General features: G+C 45.3%; 1 protein-coding gene across 1 annotated transcript in view; it reads left to right on the plus strand.

The window, feature by feature from the left end:
* Positions 1 to 23,395, plus strand: part of PID1 (phosphotyrosine interaction domain containing 1) — an 80,544-nt gene that overhangs the window by 20,718 nt on the left and 36,431 nt on the right. Inside the window, exon 2 of the mRNA XM_062582570.1 lies at positions 12,098 to 12,244. Coding sequence (XP_062438554.1) covers positions 12,098 to 12,244 — 147 coding nt within the window. The remainder of the gene's footprint in view (positions 1 to 12,097; positions 12,245 to 23,395) is intronic.

Consider the following 23,395-nt stretch of genomic DNA (forward strand, 5'->3'; position numbering starts at 1 on the left):
GAATATCATTACTTTTATGTTCCCATTTCTGCAGGGAGAGGTTTTAGCTCTACAACTTCTGGTTTTCTGCATTGTGCTCGTTGTAGTATGCATGACGCTGAGATGTACACGATACCTGACCTGCAGTTAAAGACGTGAAAAAACAAAAGTTGGAACATTTCGATTGTGGTGGTTGCTGGATTGCACCCAAGAGGGAACAGGCTTTGTTGAATGATCAAAGGTCTTTTACTCTCCTCAGCTGCTCTGAATTGAGTGGGCAGATGTTTATCTATCCGATCGTCTTGTAAAACTGGGTTTGGCTTGTGCAAATTGTTGTGCGTGCAAATCTTTGCTGATGTAATTTCAGAAGCTTTTCTGAGGTCATCTGAAAATCTGTTACAGGTAGAAAGCCTAGGATCTGAAATTCAATAAATGTCAAAGAAGGATCTCTTACACTCCTAGAGCTATCTAGAGGCTGAAAATAATGTAGTTGGATTGAAAGCCTCTGTATTTGAGGGGATAGTGGCAGCAGGTGATTGATGTAGAGCTGAAGTTCCTTCTCAAAATCTCTGACTTCAGTTAACACTTTACTCAGACTTTCCACTTTTGAGGTTATCTATTTCAAGCTTTGCTTCTGGACTGAACTGATATTTTTCTTGTATTTTGGAATAAAAATGTTTTATCAGTACTGGACTCTGGAAATAACATACCTACAGTACAAACATTTTTACAGGCTTTGCTTTGAATAATGGCCACCCTCAAAAAGCAGGAAAATTGACCACTGGCATCTACCTCTGAATCAACCCTCAGGTAGAGAAATATCTGTTTTGAGCATTCTGCTCGCAAGCCTAGACCTAAGGCAAAACCTTACTCCGTACCCAGGGGGAACATTTTGTGCTGAATGTGCTTGGAAAGCATGTAGAGGAAAGCTTTGCCATGAGCAGGCTTGAGAATCTCAGTAGCTGCAATGAAAAATCTAATAGAGGTGAGTGGTGATGAGCCATAAGCTCTTCTATAGCCTTTGCTTTGTTCTCAGTATGCCTGAAATAGTCTAAAGCAGAGAAGTCCTCTGTTGAGGTTCCCTTTTGATGGATGATGCTGTATCAGAGTAGTTGGCCTTGATGATACCAGCTAATAGGTCAGTGTTTATTTTGATTACTTTCTAAATCATTTTGCCTTTCCAAAGTGAGAGACTACATAAAACACAATGAACTAAACAGTAATATTTCACGGTAATATTTGGAGAAGAGTCCAGGAACATTGGCAGATTCCCTAGAAAAGTCTTCTATGGCTTCCTTTCCCGTTGCTGAACCGCGGCAAAAGCAGCGCTGGAGATCCATGCACAGTCTGTGTGTGTATCCATCTGCCACCCATCTGCAGTCTACCTGGTTACTACCACGTCCGTAAATGTTCCGAATTAGCGTGTGTATCTGTGTCTCTCTTTATTCCAAGCTACTCTCATTTACATGACTTGCCGTTTTGGCCCAGAGGTTTTTGAAAGGACTGTCCCTCAATCATAGAGGCTACACCCATACAGACGCTCAGATAGGCACAGTTCGGAGGCCATTGGTAAGGCTGCGGCAGGAAGTATTTCAGGTATAAGAAAAAATGAATTACAAGACTGATAACCCTTGTGCTTCGTGGTCAGAATGCAAAGAAAAAAAAAAAGCTGCAAATCTGAGCAGACAGACATGCTATAAAAAGCATTATCATAAGGCTAAGCTACAGAAAATGCATTTTTTTGCATAGCAATCTACTGGATTTATTTTGGCAATTATTTATTTGTGCTGGTGGTTGTAAAAGTGGAATTTTTAGCAAACTTGGTATAAGGATAGAGAACTGAATTTGTAAAGCTGTTCAAACATTTTGCATCACAGTTTGTTTTTTCAGCCAAATACGTGTCTTTTTTTTCATTAAAAAATATTTGTCTTGGACCATTTTTTTTTCCAAAGCAATGACTAATTGGCATTCACAAGATTCAATACTTTAATATTTTATCGGAAGCTCCCAAATTCTTTCACTCCCTTCTCTTTCAGGGTAAATAATTTAGATGTCAGATGCATCAAGTTTGATAAAAGCCACCTTGTTAATGTCTCCCGTAGAATTACAGCTTTATGCACTTTAAGGGATGCTGGAATAACTACATCAGTGAAGCTTGTAAGTGAAATTGAATGGGGCAAGGGAAGATGACAGTGGGAAGATGTTGGACAGACAGTTCATTTACTTTAATTTTGTTATTTTTTCACGTCTGTAACTAGCTGCCAGTGTAGGTAAATTGGAGACTGTAAACATTATGAGTATTCAGAATACTTCCATGATGTTATGTTATGGGGATATGTATTAGGTATGCATTTAGAGAAGCTCAAAGCTTTAAAAGCCTGGACCATTTTCCCTGGATGTTTGCTCTATACCATTTCATTTCTCCTAAGCCTGAAAAATTTGCAGTTTTGTTTGTGCTGATTGACAGGATTTGCACCAAGAAACCTTTCAAAAAGAAAATGAACCTGACTCACTTTACATTCCTGTTTTTTTCCTGCAACTTCTTTGCTCAGAGTTGAACCAAACCTCACAGATTGAAAGCGGACCAGCTTTTCTCAGGGCAAAATTATTTGTGGCTGAGACTAGATTGCGTTTAAGGTGATCATCAGTCAATAGTGGGGGAAAAAAAAAGCAGAGGACACATGGAGAGTGAGGCTGTTCCTTTTCTGCCTCTCTGTTGCTGTGTGGAACTGTTTATTCTGCACAATTTCTTCTTGGAAAACTTGCAAGTCACCTTTGCATCAAACGAAATTTGGAGCAGATTGGACAAAAGTGAGAGCCTGCTGGTACAGTTATCATAAATCCAGGAGGTAACCATCACAGCCTGAAAGGCTGAACAATCACCCTGCTAGCCCCAAATAAAGTTATGCTGATTTTGGAATATTTGGGTAGTTTTGAGCTTTTTTGATATACTTGCTTTGGTTTAAATTAAACAGTTTTAAAGTCTAATTGAGTGCAATTCATCCCGTTGGCTACGTTGACTTACAAGTCTGAAGCAGCAATGTTTAACTACTACTGCATAAACCAGCAGTACCGGTGCGTGCTGTAGCACATGTATGGCAGGGTAAAGCTAGGGCCTGGTTCTGTTCCTGTTGAGCTTAATGTTTGTTTTGCCATGTATTTTGCAGAAACGGGGCTAGTCTTTTCGTGGCATAAAGACTGGGAATTAGTGAGGGCCGAACACGGGTCTCCAGAATGTAACTGCTTTGCTGACAAGTGAAGAAGCAACTGAGGTTTTGCAGAGCAGCTGGAATTTCTGAGCATCTCTGGGTTTGGGTGCTTCGGTTGTGAGCGCTTGGAAGCTTATCTCCCTTCTCATCAAGTGCTGAGGACTTGTCCTTTGAAACGCAGAAAAATGGAAACATCAGAAAACATTAATTACTTTGGAAGATCGTTGAAAAGGCTGTGCAGATTTAACCTTTTTTTATAACATGTGGGTATGAGCGGGCTGTTTTGTGTGGGCAGTAGGTTAGCACCAGCCAAGAGGAGGCCCTGCTCCACTACTTTACCATTCTGTGCTGGAAAAAACAAAACAAAACAAACAAAAAAAAAAAAAAACAAACAAAAAAACAATCTTGCATCTGACTTGGCTCGACGTACTGAGTAATGAAGTCGCTGGAGAAATGGGAATGTAAAAGAATCTTTTTCTTTTTTTTTTCCTTTTTTATTGTAAAGGTTTCTTGGTGCAAATCCTGTCAGTTCTCCAACTCTGAAGCTTTCCTGAATCACCTAGGCACATCGCAGAAAGGTGTTTTTGATGGTTTTCTGCAGACCCCCTTGATCCTGCTGTAGGCTGTCCTGAGTGCCGTTCTCATCCACGGCTTGGGAGAGCTGGGAAGACCCGGTGCGAAATCCCCCTTATACAGCCCTAATTCAGTGGGACCCGAGTTTTACCTATCTGGCGCATCATGTGTGGCACGGGACCTGGGGGACTGTTCTCTTGTAGCTGTAAATATAAGAATTTGACAGTCTTATCCGAAAAGTTCATTTGTTTTATATTTGAGCAAGTACGTAAGTATTTTTGGCAGGGGTTTGCACTGCTTGTTTCTGCATAGCGTTAGGCACAACACAAGCTCTATCAACTAACCAGGGCAAATTCCCTGCTTGCAGGGGATCCATCACTCGATCCATATCCCTGGCTCGGAGAACACGTCTGCGAGGCAAGGCCAGGTCACTGCACTGCATAACTGCTTAACAAGTTATTAATTTATTGCAGAAAATGAAGGGGAGGGATGAGAGAATGACTGAAACGCTGCTTCTGAAAGGGTATTGGGAAGGCAGTGGCAGGCTGGCAGGTACTGTGTGAGCCGGGCTCGCTGTGCGGAGAAAGAACTCTGTAAAGCATCCTCTGACACAGAAATTATTGGAAAGGCTCCAAGAGCAACTTGAGAAAGCAACAGCCTGGTCCGTGCTGCAGGACTCCGTTGTTCTAAGGCTGGGCCAGGATGCTGCGTAACGCATCGGCTGGAAATGCACATTAGGGGAAAAATATGCTGGAAAGCAGCTGAGAGGTCAGCTCAAAATAAAAGTGAATGAACTTGATGTATCTATGCTGCTGCATGTCTTATTTTTCTCTCTCTCTTCTTGTCACCTCCTATTTCTTAATGTTTTCCACTCTTCTTTCCCCCGTTTATCTTTCCTCTTCCCTCGTGCCTGTGTTTTGGCTGACATTTGGCCAGAAAAATGCTTGAGCTGATAAATACCTGAGCACACATGGAGAAATTTTGGCACACTGGTACTTTTGGAATTGTAACCTCGTTTAAAAATCTGGATTTGCACAGAGGGACACCGTGCTCTTTGATGAACAGTGATGAGAAGATGCACAGCAATTTCATTTAGTGGGGCTATGCTTTCCACGCTGGTTTTTGCTGACCTGTGGATTTAGTTGAAGGGCCACTACCATCAGGAATGGGAAGGAATTAAAAAATTGAGTTATTGCAAGTATAAAGGTTATTAACAATGACTGCATTTAATAAAATAACACAGCTATCTGCTACTGGGGCTTGAGTGGTAGGAGAGCTCATTCAGTGGTGGCGAAGTTGAGCTCTGCCAGGTTAAGGAGTACAACAAAACCGTCAGCCCTAGAGGGTTAAACAGCTGTATATGAGCATAAAAGAAACACAGATCTGAGGGGTAAAAGTGATACCTGGGGCCAAAGGTTTGGGAAGCACTTATTTATGAGAGCAGCTTGGCTGTTAGAGCAGGGTATACAGCTGTCACTTTTGTGATACTAATCAAGGAAAGCTGTTAAGCTTTATTTCTACTGATGGTAAAGAAAAAAAATTTCTAGTTATAAAACATGCTGTGAACACTGGGTACTGGAAACTGCAACCTATTTTAAGATATATATATATATATATATATATATATATATATATATAAAAAACAGTCATCAGTAAAGTAATGAACTGTAAAAGCCCACATCCAAGAAGTTATATATTTACATGCCAATCTCCTATCCATATGCCTAATTTCCACTGAAAAAATGAACTGGGAATTTTGGTACTTTAACAGAGAGACAAATCAACAAGCTATATGTTATAGCGCTGTGATTTCTTTTACCTCCTACCAGCTGACATTTTAAGGATATCTTATTTATTTTGTTTTCATGATTATTATTATTAGTGTTCTCTAAATACTGACTCTTTCCTACTGTGATGTTGATCTCTGTAACATGACTACAGTTTTTGAGAAAATACAGCTAAACTGGGGATTTCATCTCTGAATATCCCGCACGTCGAGCTCAGCTTTGGTCGGGGGATTTAGTTTGGCTGAGCGCAGAGATGCGTTAGAGGCTCAGTCGTGAAGTTCTCCTCTGGCTGTGCCGTTCCCCGCAGCTTGGAGGGTGTCGTATCTGGGGCCGTGTTTTGTTTGGGCAGCGATCCTGCCGCCTGGAATCGCATAAGCTTGGCAGCCGAGTGCGGGATCCTGGCCAGAGCAAACTCCAAGTACACAGGCTCTGAGAACAAAACGTTTCACATGAATTAAACTGTGAGGAAACAGAAATTCTTTAAAGCCGTAAGAAAACAAGGCAATGTGAGTGTTGTCACACAGGCAGCTGTGTGATCCGGGTATTGATAAGCAGCGTAAGTTTTATTTATGAAATCTTGGTAACGGTGTTGTTGTTTTTAAGATGTTCTTGCTGTGGCAAGAAGCAGCATCTCCCCTGGACGCGGTGTTGCAGCAGGGTGGACTAGCTCTCGGGGCCTGTGTGCACAGATCTCAGGCATCTTTGCTGCAAGCGTATTTGGTGCTTGGTTTCTGTTTCCTACTACCGACTTCAGCTTCGCCTGTCCCACTTGCTGCATCTGGGCTTGCCGTCTTGAAAAGGTTCCCATGGCCTCTTGCTGCTCTTTCATCTCCTGTTCTGTGCTCCTCTTCTCTTTGCCTCTTAGTGCTTTCTTATGTTGAAGGTTTTTCCACCAGAGCTTTATCCGTGACTTCCTTGTTGTGTCCGTTAATGATGGGAGACAACCCCCTGCCTGGTGCCAGGAAGCAGCAAGAGCAGTAAGTCACGCACCACCTCTCCTAGCTCTTTCCTTTCTCCAGCCCTGCATCTTGCTTGCTCCGATGGCCCCATCCCTCCTCCGTGCTGCCAAGGAGGGGGTCGGAGTGGTGGGGCAGGAGGCAAACGGTGGCGTTTGCTGCTTGGGAGGGCCCTGGTGGGGTCACTTGTTGTGGCATGACATCTCCCAAGGCTCTTGCCAGAGGTGCTGGGGACGGGCCGTGCCCTCTCTGCTGGTGTGCCGGGGAAGTAGCGGCATCAAGCCGTGGGCCGACCACAGTGCTGCCCCACTCCCAAAATCTGCAGTGGTGCCCGGCAGCTGAGTCTGCCCCATCGTCGTGCCTGCTGCTGTTGCTTTGAGATTGAGAGACAAATCCAGACGTCATTAGCTGCCTTTTTGGTTTGAATGTTGTCTGCTATCTGCAAGAGAGTGAAGGAATTTGATTTGATAGGCTAGCAGTATATATTACTTTTTAACATGCTGGATGAGATACACATTTAATAACCAGCTTTCTGGAATTAGATTGGTTTCAAAAAGATTACCCAAGCCAGATTTGCTCGAGTATGAGGGGTCATGACGTGATCTTGGACTCGTGCACGCCGGTCAGCTCTGTGTTAGAGTGTAAATGCTGGTGGAATGATTTCCGACGCGGTAAGTGCTTCCATCCCCTCTGCGGAGGGTTTTATTGTAGTGTTCAGTACAATGTTTATATGAACTGCTAGAAAAGGATAAATAAATACTGTGCAGTGAAGTTTACTCTGGGGGAGGAGAAAGAAGTATTTAAAGTGTATTAGCAATATTTGTTTAACAAGAAGTGGATCAGATGTGACATTTATCTGTACTGCATAGCATTCGCTTTAAATAAACAGAAAGCCTTGAAAAGGATAAGTTTTTGTAGGAACTGCATCAGAGTTTGTCTTTCCTTGCAGCAGTGCGGGAGGCTTGGGCTGGGGCGCTCCTCAGCTCCCAGCTCTGCTCGTGCCAGCGGCTGTGAGCGTGTGGCCACAGCACCGCGGTGGTTTCGCCTCCTTGGGCCATGAACAATACCGTGGAGGGCTTTGCATGCACCAGCAGGATGTTCTGGAAGTCGGATCCCATGGGGAGAGGGGCAAAAGGGGTCGTTTGGACTTCCTGGGGGTCGCTGGCGGTTTGCTGGGCTCGGTTGCGTTGTGGCCGCTGCGGGGTGCTGTGGGCGCGCAGCTGGGGTTTCCCACCAGAGCTGCCTGAATTTCACAGGCAGAGGAAGTGCTCGCGCTGTAGCAGTAAATTAGAGGTCATTTTTGCCTTTTTTCGGTGGCTGTAATGTGCTCGTGCTCCCAGGGGCTTTCAGGTGGGAATTCCTTCGCAGGTCTGCGGCGAGATGAGCTGCACGAAGGGTCGCTTCTCGTTGCAGCAAACCCATCTTTGAGAGGCTTTGAGCTTTAAAACGGCTCTTGCACGCAAGTTAGTGTCCTGCCGTTTCGGTGTTGGTAGCACCGTGCTCTCCTCTGTACTGTGCTGGAAAGAGTGCAGAAAACTTGGCAATTTTTGATTCTTGCATTCAGTTAACCTGTGGTTAAACGGGCTGGTGATGACTGGGTTTTCACTGAAGTGGGGGACGCTTGGAAGGTCTCTGGGAGGGAAGTCTACATCACACCTGTAGCAGCAACTTTGGCCTGCCGGGGGTTTGGGCTGCTCAGCTCTGCGCCCTTCAGTGTCCCTCTGCGGAGGGAGAGGATGCCCTTGAGACCGGTAAACTGAAGTCAAGAGAAAATGATGGAATTTGAATCCTTGATCAAAACTGTCATTTTGTATTGAGATAGTTTTCCATGTTTTTAGAGGCTTTACTTAAATTTCACAGTGAATGAGTTTCTGCCAGTATGAAAATACAGTGCTAATTGCAGCTCTGATTCTTTCCTTGGTAATTAAGCTGTTTTGTTCACTTAAGTAATTCTAAGACTTGCTGCCAGTTTGTTGCTGTTGTGTTGCTCCTTGCGTTTCTTGCAAAGATAACGTCTATTTATCAGTAGCACCATTGAACAGATGAACGATGAATGACGTGCCGTTTTGAGCTGCTGTTAAATCATGCTGGTTAAGAATTTCTCCTTTTGATGATTTTCATTATAAGAGCTACCAAGTGAACATAGTGGTTCTGGCACATAAAATGTGAATGGTATAATGTTCCCCGAGCCTTTATTCCCTGAATTGCCAAAGTCATGCTTTTCAAGAACTTTGTGAATTTAAAGTACTTTAAAGAAATATTCTGGGTTCACAGCACTGGAAAGCTAATGTCTTTTCTTAAAAAATACATTGGCCACTGTTATAGGTCAGCATTTGCCAGCAGTTTCCACAGGAGATGCCAGTTTGGAGTGAAAACTAAGGACGGGATTCAGCAAAGCACTTTATCCTGTCCTTGGCTTTAAGCACATGAATAATCCCATTGACTACCCACGTGTGCTCCGCTGGACCCGCTCGCCTGGTGAAGGTTAAATAACTCGCTTATTTGGGGTCTCGCTGCGTGGTGCCTGCTGGCCGAGCCGCGGTTTTGCTTCGGCGGGCAGGTAGCGCGGCTCTGCAGCGGCCGGGCGCCGGGGCCGGGGCGCCCCTCGCTTAGCGGGGCCCCCGTCCGTCCCGCGCGGCCCTGGCAGCCGGCGGTCTGTCCGCTGCCAATCGTGCCGCGGGGCCTTTGGCGCCAGCCGCTCCAGCTGGCTGCCCAGCCAGCTGCTGGATCGCCCTCGGAAGGCGGAGAGCAGCCCTCGCCGCGTTTACGTCGGGGGGGGTGTGTGTGCTAAACGTGGGAAACGTAGACCGCTTCCCTAGCTTTGCTCGTTTTGGTCAAGCTGTGTGCTCTTTAGCTTCGTCGCTAGTGCTGCTGAGGCTGGGAGAGGAACCGTGGAGGAGACGGACAGTATCGGAGGTCTGAGCTCAGTGCTCAGAGGGGCTACAAGGAGCTTTTTTCCTGCACTGAATGTTTAGTGGAAGCGCCGTGCGCCGCTCGCCCCGCGAAACGGAGCCGCTTCAGCGTGCAGGGGAGGAGGGAGAGGTTAGACGCGGGCCTGGGGTCTCCTTCGGTGTGATGTTCCCCAGCCACAGGCTCTGCTTCGAGCCGCAGCTGGCCTGCCAGCGAGGCAGTCCGGCCGCGCTGCTGGCGCAGGTCGAAACCAAATCCTAGCGAGGCTTCTGGCCCCGCGTTTGTGTGCCGCGGCCCGCGGAGCGGGCGGCCTGCGGGACAGCCCTGGCCGGGCTCGCCGCGGGGCCGTGCTGGTGAGGGCCGCCGGGCCCCGCGGCCGCCACCGGGCCCCGCGGCCGCCGCCGGCGTTCCCGGGCTCCAGCGCGCTCCCCGCGCTGTGGGCTCCCCTGACGAAACAAGGTCTCTTCCCTGCAGCGGGTTAGCGGGACCACGGCCGCTCTGTGAAAGCCGTTACGGAGAGGTGCGGTTTTAGCAGGTAGCTGTTAGGCAGCGAGCCCCGCGAGCCCGGCTCTGCCGTTGCTCTTCAGCCGCCCTCTGTCAACGCCGGGAGCTCGGACCTGGAGCCCGCTGGCGCTTGCTGGGGTGTTCAGCTGTTGTTCAGCCTGTGCAAGCGATTTCACTGCTGAAGCCCGGGACGCTCAAACGAAAGGCTCTTAGTCAGGACTGAACGGTGAAGGGAAACAGGTTTTCTCAGTGTGTTCAGTAGTCCTGGCTCTCCAAGCTTGGTTATCTTCAGGAACGTGTGCCAAAAATTTCTTTAATGTATAAGCATCTTAAACAGAGTGCTGTTCTGCTGGAGATGTGTTTGGGAGAGCAAATGGGTTAACGTGTAACATGAGCTCGAGCCAGATGAAGAATAATGTGAGTAGGTCTCCTCCCTGGCTTGGAGACCCGAACGTTTGCACCAAGGGCGTGGAGAGGCCCCGAGCAGTGTTACGGCAGGCCATAACTTCATGCGTGAGCTAGGAAAGCAACTATTATTTTCACAGACTGTTAGTGTTTATGCCTTGAATATACTTAGGAGAGTGTTTAAGATGCTGTAGATCCAATATCATAACAACCATTAGAGCTAAACGCTGAGGAGCTAAGGATTAAACTGCTTTGGAGGAGCGTTTTGTCTTAGCAGGCTTTCAGTTAGCTAATGATAACATATCTGTGAATTTAAACAGGAAGTTTATTGCCAAGAAATTCTCATGCATTTTCAATGGAAAACTCAAATCCATAAAAACCCATATGAAAACCTCATAAAATCCAAATAGTTGGATTCATCTCCTGTGTATAAATAAAAGGTTTAATAGGCACTTTGCTCACCTAAAGTGCAGGATGGAAAAGCAAGGACCTGAGTTGAGTTTCTAGCAGCGATACAGCTGCCTCGTGTCGTCCTGGGAAATGGCTTAGCGTTGCTTTCTCGCAGACCGGGCCCCGCGGGTCCCCCGGCCTCGCTGAGGCGAGGCTGCGCAACGGGTGGCTGCAAAACGAGTTAAGAATCTCCCATCCAAAGCCAGAGCGCAGGGGTTGGTTTTGGTAGAAGTAATCTGGAGTCATCACGCGTGTGTCTCATAACTGCTGATTTACAAGAGCGGAGTTATGGAGCTGCAAGGATGCTTCTTGCCTCCGAAAGAGCTGCAGTGTACTGCTGGCTGGGAGTACTGCATTGATTTGCTCCATAACTGCATGTTTTTACCCCTTAGATACATAGTAACAAGTGAAAATGTTCAGTTTCTAAAGTCAAGGTCAGTTCAAGGGAACATCCAAATAACATTTGGGCATTTCTGACTTGACTGATCCCACAACACTGATTTGGAAGTTTTTCAAGGGTTGGCTTTCTTCGCTCAAACAAGCGTTGAAAAACTTTTTGTCAACATCACTGCTCACTTTACTTTCTAAAAAATTTTTTTATCAAAGCCTGGGGAATTCTTTTTCTCTGTTTGTTATAGCAAGTGGCAGGTTTTTATTGGCATCTGTCAGTTATGTGCCAGTAGTGGTGTCTGCCCTGCGAACCAGAGGAGCTGTTGCTTGCAGAGGAAGAGGAGGATGCTAAAGGCAAAGCGATGAGGCCGTTAGCTCAGCGTGGAGGGTAAACCCTACCCAAGCCAGCAGGATAAGATTTAAGTAACAGAAAAACAAGAATGGATGAAACTATAGTTCTTTAAAACAGTCTTTGAAAAAAGGAAAAGTACTCTATTTTTCCCCTGTTCTTCCCTCCGTGTTGTCGTTAGTAGAGGAAGTGGGCCTGTGAACAGACTGTGTAACATGCCTGGGATTTGGAGTGAATGGAGGTTGAACTTTGAGCTTTTTGGGGATGCACATGAATTCTAATGCCAAGCATTAGGCTGGTATGGAAAAGCTTTTGTTTGTTTGTTTTTCCTCTGCTGCTCTAAAATTGTGTCACTGTGCATGTGCATATCTAGTTTAATTAAAAGCAGTTTCCTCATTGCTAACAGTAATAGATATTCGCCTTCTTAAGTTATAAAACGTCTTACCTTTCACCCTGGAAACTTCCAAGGCACTGAATAGTAAATGAAACTCAGTCAACAGATGCAGTCACTAATTTCCTTTTTTTTTTTTTTTCTTTTTTTCCCCTCCCTGAACTCAAGTTAATGTCTTTTCTTTCTCTGTTTAGCACTTTCAGACCATGCTAAAAACAAAGTTGAATGTCTTAACTCTTCGGAAAGAGCCTCTCCCGACTGTGATTTTCCATGAACCAGAAGCCATTGAGCTGTGCACCACAACTCCGCTTATGAAGACCCGGGCTCACACTGGATGCAAGGTACTGGGGAGTAAAAGTTTAAGGGACAGGAGCACTGCGGAGGTGTCCCATGTGTGGAAGAGGGATCTAAAGAGCCCAGATTAACATTGTCACTGTGGTTGTGGAAACCCTGTTGACTGCTAGCCTTACTATAAGGTTTGCAAATCAAAAAAGTCATTGGAGTTTCAAAATTAAATTTTGGGCTTCAGTGCCACAGGTTCTGGTGTGTGGTGCAGTACAAATTTCAGAGGATTTTTAATGCTCGCAATTAATGCGCAAGTAGCGGTAAACACAACCATTGCTTTCTGTGAGTGCTGGAGTGCAGTTCTGGGAGCTGAAGGGCCAAAATGCTGCTGCTTGTACTTAGAAAACCTCGCGAAGCGAGACAGAGTCCTATCCCCTCGCCCTGCCTTCGCTGGCCTGGTGTGTGCATGATGCGAATTGTGTGCACGCTGTGAAGTGCTTGGCACTGGCACCTCTGGGACCCACACCTTATCAGCAGAGTTTCTCACTGGGAAGTGTCATTTTTTGTTTGACTTTCACCTGCCTCGGAGGCTGAGAAAGGAGCAGGTTGTTCAGCACTGAGCCCTGCCGCTCAGCAACCCTGCTGCGCTTACTGCATTAACTCGTAGTGTCTGCTCTTCCCCGATGATGCCTTTTGTGTTGACAGGTAATGAATTTTTAGAGAATATTTGCTATCATAAACGTGACTCGCAAAGTTATCTGCCTTCCACCCCGAGTGCGAGGGAGTTCAGACATAATAACGCTTTCTGAAGTCAGAATGTGCACGTAGAATTTAAATGAGCATTTTTATTCAACCTGCATTTCTTCAAGTGGAAAAGATGAATTGCAGAAGAGATGTTAAACCCCTCCGTGCAGAGAATCTTCTGCTATATTTAGAGATTCTGGTGGTTTTTTTCCTCCCCTGCAAAGTAACATAACGGTTTTGACTAGGGAGCTCTGATCTTACTCAGTCTCTCTATTCCCAATTTATTTTTTCTTTCTTTTTTTTTTTTCCTTGACTAAATGTATTCCTCTCATAGTGGGCTTATATCCTCCAGCTGTGTCTAGGTAATTATCCCTCCTTGCCTCTCTCCCCTCCAATTATTAGTTTCTTGCTGAGTGATACTATCTGTTGCCATTATAATGCCAGTATTTTATAATAAGAGTTTTCTCTTTGCGGTCCAATCTATCACAGTTATTCCAGGTCGTAAGTGGAGAAAATGCTGCATTGTGTCCGACATTAACTCTCCTGAGACATTGGCTTTTTGAGCAAGAGCATAGTATTCAGTTTTTACTTTCTTTCATGAGTCATATTCTTTTGATCCTTAATCGTTTTATTCCTCTTCACTGAAATCCCTCCAGTTTTTTTCAGTAATCCCATTAATGAGATAGCATCGTTCTTCTGACCCAGCTCCAGACATCTCATTTTGTTGCAGTGTTTTGACATAAACCTCAGCTGGCACCATCGTGTTATGGGAACTTGACATACGCAATTGCTTTGCTGCTCAGAGCTCTGGGCATTGGCTTTCTTGGGAGATTGCTCTTTTCCTTGTCCTTTCATCACAAGACCAGCTTCTCTTTTCCGTTTGGCCTTTGCTGTTGAATCCTGAAGCAACAAACTCTTCAGCTGGGATCCAGTCTCTTTTTATAATTTAATGTGACAATTTTAGGAATAGCAGTGAGATGTTTTGCCTGAAGTCTGGAGGAAACCCCTGCAAAGCCTAGAAAATTAAATAACTGAACAAATTTCTCTCTTCCCTGCCTAGTTCCAGAACTGGTGCAACTTCATTGTCATTATGTTTGCTGAAATATAACTTTTACTCGCAGCAGAAGGCTTAGGACTGATTCCTCTGGTCCCAGCAGGCCCAGCCCTGTGTGCCCTGGCTGGCTGCGCCATCGGCTTTTCCCACCCGCTGGACTCTTTGGCGTGATTTCACCGAGCAGGAAGGAGGAGGTTGTATTTGCCCAGGTTTGCCGGGCAGAGCGGGCGTCGCAGGCCCCTAAGCGGTCCCAGCCTGCCAGTAAGAATAAGTCTTTCCTCCTTCCTAGCTAGACCACACTTTAAATCACGAGTTCCTAGTTTGCCCTTATTTTAATGGAGCATGTTTGTGTATAGTGGCACGAGTGCTGTGTAGATGTGCATATATAGAAATGTGTCTTTCCTTGTTCGAAGCCAAAGGGTTTGGATTTGACAGCAGTTATCTTACTTGTGGCTCTTTCACATCAAACATGGTGCACTCTCGTGTTTCAGCTGGAAACTTCCCATATCACAGCACAAAGTACAGGCAGGTGGAAAATGAAAATCTGGAACATCTCCAGAAAATAGGTGGCTATTTACCCAGAAATATATGCTTTTTCTGGGCCTTTTAATAGATTTTGTTTAAGTTTTGAGTATTTTTCTCTTTGCTATTGTCTTAATCAGCTTACGCTGACTCTAATGTTTCCTGATTTCTGTCCCTTGAAGCTGTGGTGGCAGCAGGAAGGGAACTGGCTAAATGACTCTCTCTGCTGCTGCTGCATTTCCAGGCACTGTTGCTGTAATGCAAAAGGACAGAGGTTAAAAACGTTGCCTGCAACCTTTGAAGTGGTGTCATAGGTTTAACATTTTTATTAAATTACAAGGCTCTTCCAAGTGAAGTTGGTACTGAAGAGTCAGTAACTCAACTCAAGACTGCTTTCCATCAGAAGTAGTTACCCATATGGATGCAGCAATCTTATTTTTCCAGTTCCCACCACTGCATGAGCTATGCTCTGCAGCATGGGGGGCCGCGATTACAGAAACATAAGCAGCGCAAATAAGTCTATGCTCAAGGATATGCTTTATTAAATAGCAAAATATGTTTTTGTGGCAAGGTGTTTGCAGGCATGATACTTGCTGTTTGCCTATCTTATTGTTTTCATATTAATTCAGGTTTGTTGAAGGTATGATATTAAGATTTCTACAATAACATAGTTTAGTTTAAGGTTGAGAAAAGTCATCTTTAATGGCTTGCTTACATGGTATTAGATTGGTCCTGGCATTTTAAAATCAAACCGTGTACCTATTGATGCAGATTTAAAAAATATCCAAGGATTAAGATGGATAAATGGAGCTTGTCTTTCAGAATAGCCTAAATGATCGCTTTGCTCACAAGGTAGACGGAGCGATGACTGCGCTGCTTGCCGCGTGGTAGTCGTTACCATGGGTTTTGGTCCGTGTCCGCGCTGCAGAAGGCGATGCGCCTGCAGCCAGGCACCCCGGTGCGGCTGCGGTGCCGCCGCGGCTGCCGTGCGCCCAGCCCCGGGTGGTGTCCGGGTCCGCGCTGTGCCGGTGCCCGCAGCTGCACGCCCGCCTTGCGCCTCGCGCCCCGCCAGCGGTGCCACGGCGGGTTCTCCAGGGGGGTGGTTGCCCCTCTGCCCCTTCCTTTTCCAACCCCTTGGTTGTAGCTTTTGGGTTACAGGAGGGGGCCCAACAGCTCATGCTCGCAAAACTTGAGGAGCGCGCAGCGTGCAACAGCCGCCCTGTGTCGCAGCGCGCGGCGGTCCGTGCCCGCCCTGCCACGAGCGTAGTGCGTGCAGCCTGAGCAGGTCCTAACAGGAAAAACTGTAGCATTAATATGGGGAAAAGTGTTGGAGGGGGTATCTGTGGTCCTGCAGAGGAGCTGGGAGGATGTTCATGCTGGAGGTTGGTATTGGAGAGAGTTTTCCCTTTCCCTCCCTTAGGGATTTTCACCATTAGAGTCAGTGCATGCCACACCATCAAGTGCAGACTCTGCTGATAAATCTTTGTGCGTATGAAACTGTCTCAGTGTCCTTGGTGTAATGGGATTACACCAGCGTAGCAGAGACTGGAATTTAGTCTACAATGTAAACAGTTATAATAAATTTATAGGATTAATAGTGAGCAATGTTGATAGTGACTTGATTATATTCCACAGAAATAACATGGTTCTCATTGAGATACTGATTAAAAAAATAAAACATTGTCTTAAAATTGCCCTGCTAGACTTGCTTCTGATCTTTTGTGCAAGAGAGTCATTTAGGAATAACATCTGCTCTGTTATTACTGCCTATTTCTGTTTTTCTGCCTTGTTAATTTTGATTGCAAAGACCTTGTAGCAGGACTGTGGCTTACCGTGTGCTTGCAAAATGCTGTGCACTACAGGTTGGATTTTGTATATTTGGACACTGAATATGTCAAACCTAATGCAAACCCAGTGTTGTCTCTGATTTCAATACCTGCAGGCCAGGGTGTTCCGTTCTCCTTGTACTGCCCTGTTGGCTTAAAAGGGGCTGAAAACATGGGGAAATTCAGGTGCCCTAGGTGGGCAGGAGACAACAGGGCACTTGGCCATTTCTTGTTTGGGAAGGGCCTCGTTCAGAGCTGTCACTGGGTGAAGGAAGGTCCTCAGGAGCTGTGATGGCTAGCACAAGTGGCTGTGGGGCAGACGAGGAACATGGTCATCACTCACGTGGTAGCTGTCAAATCCAGCTGCTTGGTCAGTGGGATGAGGCCTCTGGGGCCAACGGGCTCCTCCTGGGTGGGCAGAAGCAGCTCCTCTGCTGTGGAGGAAAGGAACATGCAGATTTTATGTATGCTACGGACCTTACAGATTCTAGTCAGTATGAAATCATGTATTGGGACATATCTGAACATGCCTTTGCTTTTTTGATATCTCTGGTGCTTAATGGCCTACTGTTTTATTTAAACTTACACAGGTAATTTCAAATATCCTGCACCTTTTAAACCTTTATTGCTGATTTGGCTACTCAAACCACAGCAGGTTTATCCTAATAAATATCCACTTTATCCTAATAAAGCCTAATAAAAATGTTCTCTTTGCATCTACGGCATGGTCAAGAACAGTTCCCTGGAGTGCAGCGTTATCCAGCTGTAAATGTAAGTCCAGCTAGCTAGATGGTCTGCATTACCATTTTGTCAGCTTGTAACTTTAAGGTGACCATTAATTTAATAAAGAAACAAATTAAGCAGGTGAAATAAAGTGAACAGTAACATCACTCCTCAACTGGTTATTTTCCACCATGTTTAATCTGATTGTGAAACACAGATCTTATTTTCTTCTTGCTTTTTAAAGGCCTTCTGTTATTATGCTTAGAGCATCACATATTTTTACTGTGAAGTGAGAGCGTTATTTTAGTAATGTATTTTGTTGTTCTTCTTTCTCCTCTTACCAAATGAGCCAAAAGGGAGCATGTGAATTTTGCTTGGGACAGATCTTAATAGCCGCAATATATTTAGAGGCAGTGCTCAGTGGCGAGAGAGGTGTAGGCTTTAATGATGTGTTTTCAAAAAGTGAAGTGCACCAGTAAGCTAATGTCCCAACAAATATGCTACATGAAGACTAAGTATTTTGTTTACTTTTTTCATATTGTGTTATATGAAAAAAGTGCTTCATGCTGTAGTTAGGGAAGAGCAGAGTTCTTGCTGAAGCCTTACAAGTGATTTGTGTCCCAGAATACTTTAAAGAATTTGGCCAAGTCCTGTCCTAATGTTGAAAATTGAGGTCCTACGGTGAGGTCCTGTCCTGCACCTGGGAAGTTAAGGAAAGCTTTGCTCTTGGCTCCGATGGGAGTGTGACAGGATCCACCTAAGTGTGGCCATGCAGGACAGCAGCCACCTTGACGCGGCGTGTCCTGCACAATGTCTGGCAGATGAGGAGCAGAGCTTCAGCGCGCATCTCTTTTGCACATGATTTTACTTACTTTATGCATGGAAAGCCCACTTACGTCAGGGAGGATTTATGCTTTAACTGAGTTCAGAGGAGCTAACAGAAATGTGAAGGGTAGATACAAGTGAAGAATGTTGTTCAAGCGACATAATGTTCATTTCCTGAAGTTTCAGGCAGAGAATATAAACTAGTTAAAGCAATTGAATAAATCTTAAACTGAGCCTGCTTTAAATAGGACTTTCTGCAGTGCTCTGTTGTGTTGTATTGGATGTATTGTGGCATAATTTTATTTGCTTACTGGTGAAGTGGTGTTGTAAGACTAATGTATTCTGAGAGCACTAGAAGTTATGTCCTGTCAGATATGTTGCTGGTATTTTTTTTCCCTTAGCATTTGCGCCGGTGACATTTCTCAAGCAGTGGTTCAGGAAAAGGGCAGCTTGCTGTTTGGGGAATTCTTATGTCTAAAAGCGGTCCTGTCTTTCACAGTCAGCGTCGTGTTCCTGATTTAACTCCCTTTCCTTATAGGAAGGAGTAGGTGTGGGGGGCTCGGCCCTGGGCAGCCCTGGGGACGGTGCTCCCTGCTTTCCTGGCCGGGCAGGAAGGTCCCCGTGTCCCGCGCGCGGCAGGCAGCTCCTGAGGCGTGGTGGGTTCAGGGACTCCCAAAGAAGGAAGCGGGTGTATGGCACAGGCCACGGCCCGTGCAGCTCGGCCGCGCTCGAAGGCAACCGAGAACTTGTTGGGTTGACCAGGAGGCCGGGCGCTATGTAGCTCGGTAATGTGTATTACTTGTATTTGCCTGGTACATCTTGTCTGGAAAGATCTGAGAACACCTTCTAAAATGGGCCGGTTGCCCCCGCCGCCGGCTGCCACGAGGAGGGTGGTGGCCGCGCTCTCCGTCGGCAGGCTGCTTTGCGGGTCGCAGCTCGGCGGGTGCAGGAGGTGGGCACTGTGCCGCAGGTTACCTGGGCTGTTGAAAAGGGTAAAGTCCTACTTTGCAATCTGGCGCAAAGCAAAGATGCTCGTATAAAGTGTGGTGGCGACCCTGAAGTCCTAGAGATCTATGGATTTGTTAGAATATTTATTTTATATGCTGTAGAAAATACTGTGCTCATCAGAGCTGCTCATGCAAGGCCTCTGGTCACAGGAGCTAATTGCTTCCATAATAGTTGAGGTTCAAATAGCTAAGACCTAATAGCTTTTGACATATACAAATTAAAATGAAATTGAAATTTATTGCAGTGGTTACACCAAACAGATGCTGCAGTCGCTGTCGGTTGTTTGTTCCAGCGCGTCCTTGAGAGGTGTCTCCATCCTGGTGCGGCGGCTCCGGAGCGAGGCCGGAGCTGCGGTCCGTGGGAGCAGGGGCAGGCCAAGCGGCCGCGGTGGCTGGAGAGCGCGGGGCTCCCCCGGGCTCCCCTGGAGCTGGCACCGTCCCTCGGAGACGAGATCCCACCGGCCTTGCTCCTGGTGGGAACGTGGACGAGTGCTGCAATCAAACCGGTTGCTACATTGTCAGAGACCCACGTGTGGTATCAGCCCTGGGTCTGCTGGTCCTCGGAGTACTACTGCAGCTTGAGCGAGGAAGGAATTTTTCCATTCTTAGGGATGGATGTCAGTGTCTGAAACCACTATCAACATCATTTTTTTATTTCATAAGAGGGGTTTTTTTGCCTATTTAATTAAATGTTCATAAAAATAACTATCTTCAGGGCATACTTCTGGGCAATTTTAAGTCTTTGCATATGTTATGTAGTGGTTATAAACCACTTTATTGTAGTCTGTTGTGAGTACCTGACTCCAGGCTTGTGCTATTTCCATGCGCTTTCTTCTGATATTTGTAGCCTGCACAGGAATGACAAGTTCAACGGAAGTATGATTCTCCCCCTTTGCCCTGCAAAACTGATCCCGTCTCCTTTCTTTAGGTTTACTATCTGGCTTGGAAATCAGTAAATATTCCCTGAGCAAGAACTTTTCTTGTACTTTTAATTCAAGAATTTCTGGTATTCACTTTTAGTCATTTTACAGCAAGATCTTATTAAATGATATGTATTGTCATTGGAATAATTTACTGAACTTCACAGCAATGTATCTTTGGAGTTAAGTTTATTAAGTTTTATCGGTGAAAGAAAAGCTGTAAGGATGAATTGGTAGTGCCTGTTAACTGGCAGAATAAAATACTGTTTTAAACGCAGTGTGAGTAGGGTTTCCCCCTTCCAGGAGCTGCTGTTAATTTGCGTGGTAGGTATCCAGATGCTGTACGGGTGCTAGCGCAAGGCATGTTGAGAAGAAAACGATGAATTAATTGGCTGGAAGATGGGTTTAGTTTGTTATCTTCATTTTTTTCACCTGTAAGGCCACAGTTATGTGCTCTTTGATTAAAGCGCTTCCAAGATTTAGGTGGCATAACTAATAACGAACTCAGGACATGAATGACCCCAGGTTTAATAGGTGCCCATGTACAAACCTATTGAGTAAAAGGAACTATTTTAAATTAACTGAGAAAATTTTGGAAGAAAAATCAGTAAGTTGAAAATATCTGCAACTTTGTAGTATAAATTGCAGTTGGTAAGGAGATAGTTCTCCGTGGCAGAGTCATCAAACTGTTTGCTGAGAAATACTGGTCAGTGAGCAGTTGGTAGGATTGCTTACCCTTAGAAAAAGGAGGGACTTGTTTTTCTTCGCTATTTTTTTTAAGTTATTTTTCAGAAGAGGAGAGAAAACTGGAGAGAGAAAAAACAAGCTTAGAATCAGAAATATATTTAAATTAACATCTGTAAGGTCACGGAAGGCTGTGTTTAAAGATGGTGTAGTTGAGTACAGAGTTGGGAGAAGTGATATGGAAATGCATTGAAATAAGGTTAGATAATACTTGTGATTCTGAGCATCTGCTGGGACAAGATTGACAGAAAACAAACTGGTTCTAATTCCTTATGGAAGCTGGGGGAGTTTGACTTAAATTATCTAGAGGTTAGGAATAATTTCTCTGTGCTGATATATCTGACACATTCTTACAAATAATGCAATATATATATCACGTTTCTCAGTTATTTGTCACCACTTTGGCAGGCATCCCTGTGAGATTCGCTGTTGAATGGATGCAGTCCTTGGGTTATGTTCACCATGGCATAAATTCATGTACTTCCTTTGACTTCAGGACTGCTGTGTTAAGGTGCTGCATCTTGGAATTTGGGCTTTTAGCTTGATGCATTGCTTGGAGTCGCTAATTATTGAAAGCAATCTGTCAGTGAAATCAGAGCACTCGAGTACGGCTCGCGTGAACCAGTGCTGTGGTCAATTTGTTATGAGACTGAAGTGTTAAAAGTATTAACTAATTCTTGAAATGCTTTTTATTATGTGAACCAGCTTGACAGTGATTTGAAGAGCAGTGTTGGTTTTCCTTGCAGAGGTTTGCCTTGAATTGTGTTTGAAGGTCTCAGTACAAGACCAAATTGTCTCTCTCTGCATTCCCAAGAGGGACTATATTTTATATATAACATACATACATATATGTAAAAATATATAAATAGTATGTAATTTAATGGTATGACATAGTTTACATTCTGTCCTTAAAAGTACTGAGAATTAATTCAGGGACTTTAATTACCAGAGACATAGTGACAGCTTGCTCTGAGTGTTTTATTCTGAAAGAATCTCCTGATCCATATATATGTGTGCATATATATCTCTTTTCCTTTAATATTAATCATTTTTATGCAGATAGTGTGCGTCTCCAGGGGGATGCTCATCCCGAAGCAAGACATTAGCCCATGACTGTTCCCATAGCATGGCCCAGAAGGTGCTTCGAAGCTGCTGGTACAGGCTTGCTCCATAGCAGGGTGCGTGGGGAAGACCCACGTTTATTTCTGTGCTCTGACACTGATTTCTGCTGGGGCCTTGTGGCCAAATTTCCAGAGACAGGTAAAGCTGACATCCACTGTGAGAGGAAGCAGCTGGAGCCTGTCATAGGAAAGCCCTTGGGCTCCCACGCACACTGCTTGGGCTCTAAATGTCCCTGAAATGGTGCTGTGGCAGTGGTGCTGTGGGTAGTTACCGCTGTGAGGTGTCTGGGTGTCATGGCATGGAGGTGCGAGGGGACACAGGATGCCTCAGAGGGGTGGTCCACCCTTGCTGTACCTGTATCCTTTGGGTACTTGCCCTATGGAGATTTATGCGAGAAGGCACTTTGCACTGAGGAAAGCCCATTTCTGTAAGCTCCTGTGGCCTTGGGAAGACTCCAAATTTGGTGTCACTCTTGCAGTGCATGCCTGGGATGCCCAGGAGGTCCAAGAGTTTTGTTATGGTACAAGAAAGGGCACGTGTCCCCACCACCACTTGCCGCCACCTGCCAAGAACTTGTGAGGAGGCCTGCTGGGGAAGAGGGCTTGTGCTGGTGTCTCCATCCTTGTGTGTGTGAAAACACGCAGCTGAGTAAATAATTACCATTACCCTTCATAACACCCAGAGCCAGCTTTGATAATAGCTTGCAGAGTCACCAGAGCCACCTGGGATGGGTCTGGAGCAGAGCAGAGTGAATGGGGTGGTGGTCCCGCACACGGGGAGATCAGCAGAAATCAACAGTGGGTCAAGGAGCTGGCCCCGTGTTTGTGCTTTCCTGCTTCCCAGGCATGCACGCTGTATCTGCATTGCTGTAAAACAGTAATTCCCACACTTGCAGGAGAATGCTGCTTAGTGCTCCTCACTGCTCCTCGTGCTCTCCTGTGGTCGTCCATGTCACTGGTGGCTCTCATCCTAGGTCACATGTGCTTGCGTGCAGGGATCAGCCGTTCTGTTTGTTCTGTGTTTGAGCAACACCTGGTGCACTTAGGAAAGGGTAGCTTGAATTCAATAAGCTCACGAATTAAAAGCAGATTAGCTAAACCATGCTATATTCTTCTTTGGATACTCCTCCAAAGTGCATAACATTTAAGATAATTGCATTCAGTCTATTGCAGAGGAATTTAATGCAATTAACTCCTATAAATTTATTCAAATCTTTTTCTCAGCTTCTCTGCAACCTCTAGGTTCTTGATAACTGAAATAAATCAGCAGTAAAAAAAAAGCCTTCCTACCCTCCCCCAAAACAGGGGTCTTTGGGTGGGAGAAACCAGAATAGTCTTCTCTTCACTTCTTAAATCTACTCTGTTGGCCTTTTCAAAGAATGCCTGCAGCGTTGTAGGCCTGAAATCAAAAATCAGTAACTCATGGCCAGTTCAAAAATTTTCATCAAGAGATTATGAAATAGGAATTAAATTCCTATCATCATTTTAGACAAAAGAATTTCAGCTTAGAAGTCCTTTGCTATTAAACTAGATGACTCATATTATGGATGTCTGTTGTGAAACCAGAGGAGAGAAGTTTAAGTAATTTAGCCCCTGGACTTTGTAGCATGAGCCTTGCGAACAATCGTGGGGTACTCTTGCGGGCTCTTCAAATTTGTCAGCGAGGCGTCGTTTTACGATTGAGTCGTCTTCTATCATTAAATTCAGTCTGGCAAGACTGA

Source organism: Rhea pennata, chromosome 9, assembly GCF_028389875.1.
Source record: "Rhea pennata isolate bPtePen1 chromosome 9, bPtePen1.pri, whole genome shotgun sequence".
Lineage (NCBI taxonomy): Eukaryota > Metazoa > Chordata > Aves > Rheiformes > Rheidae > Rhea > Rhea pennata.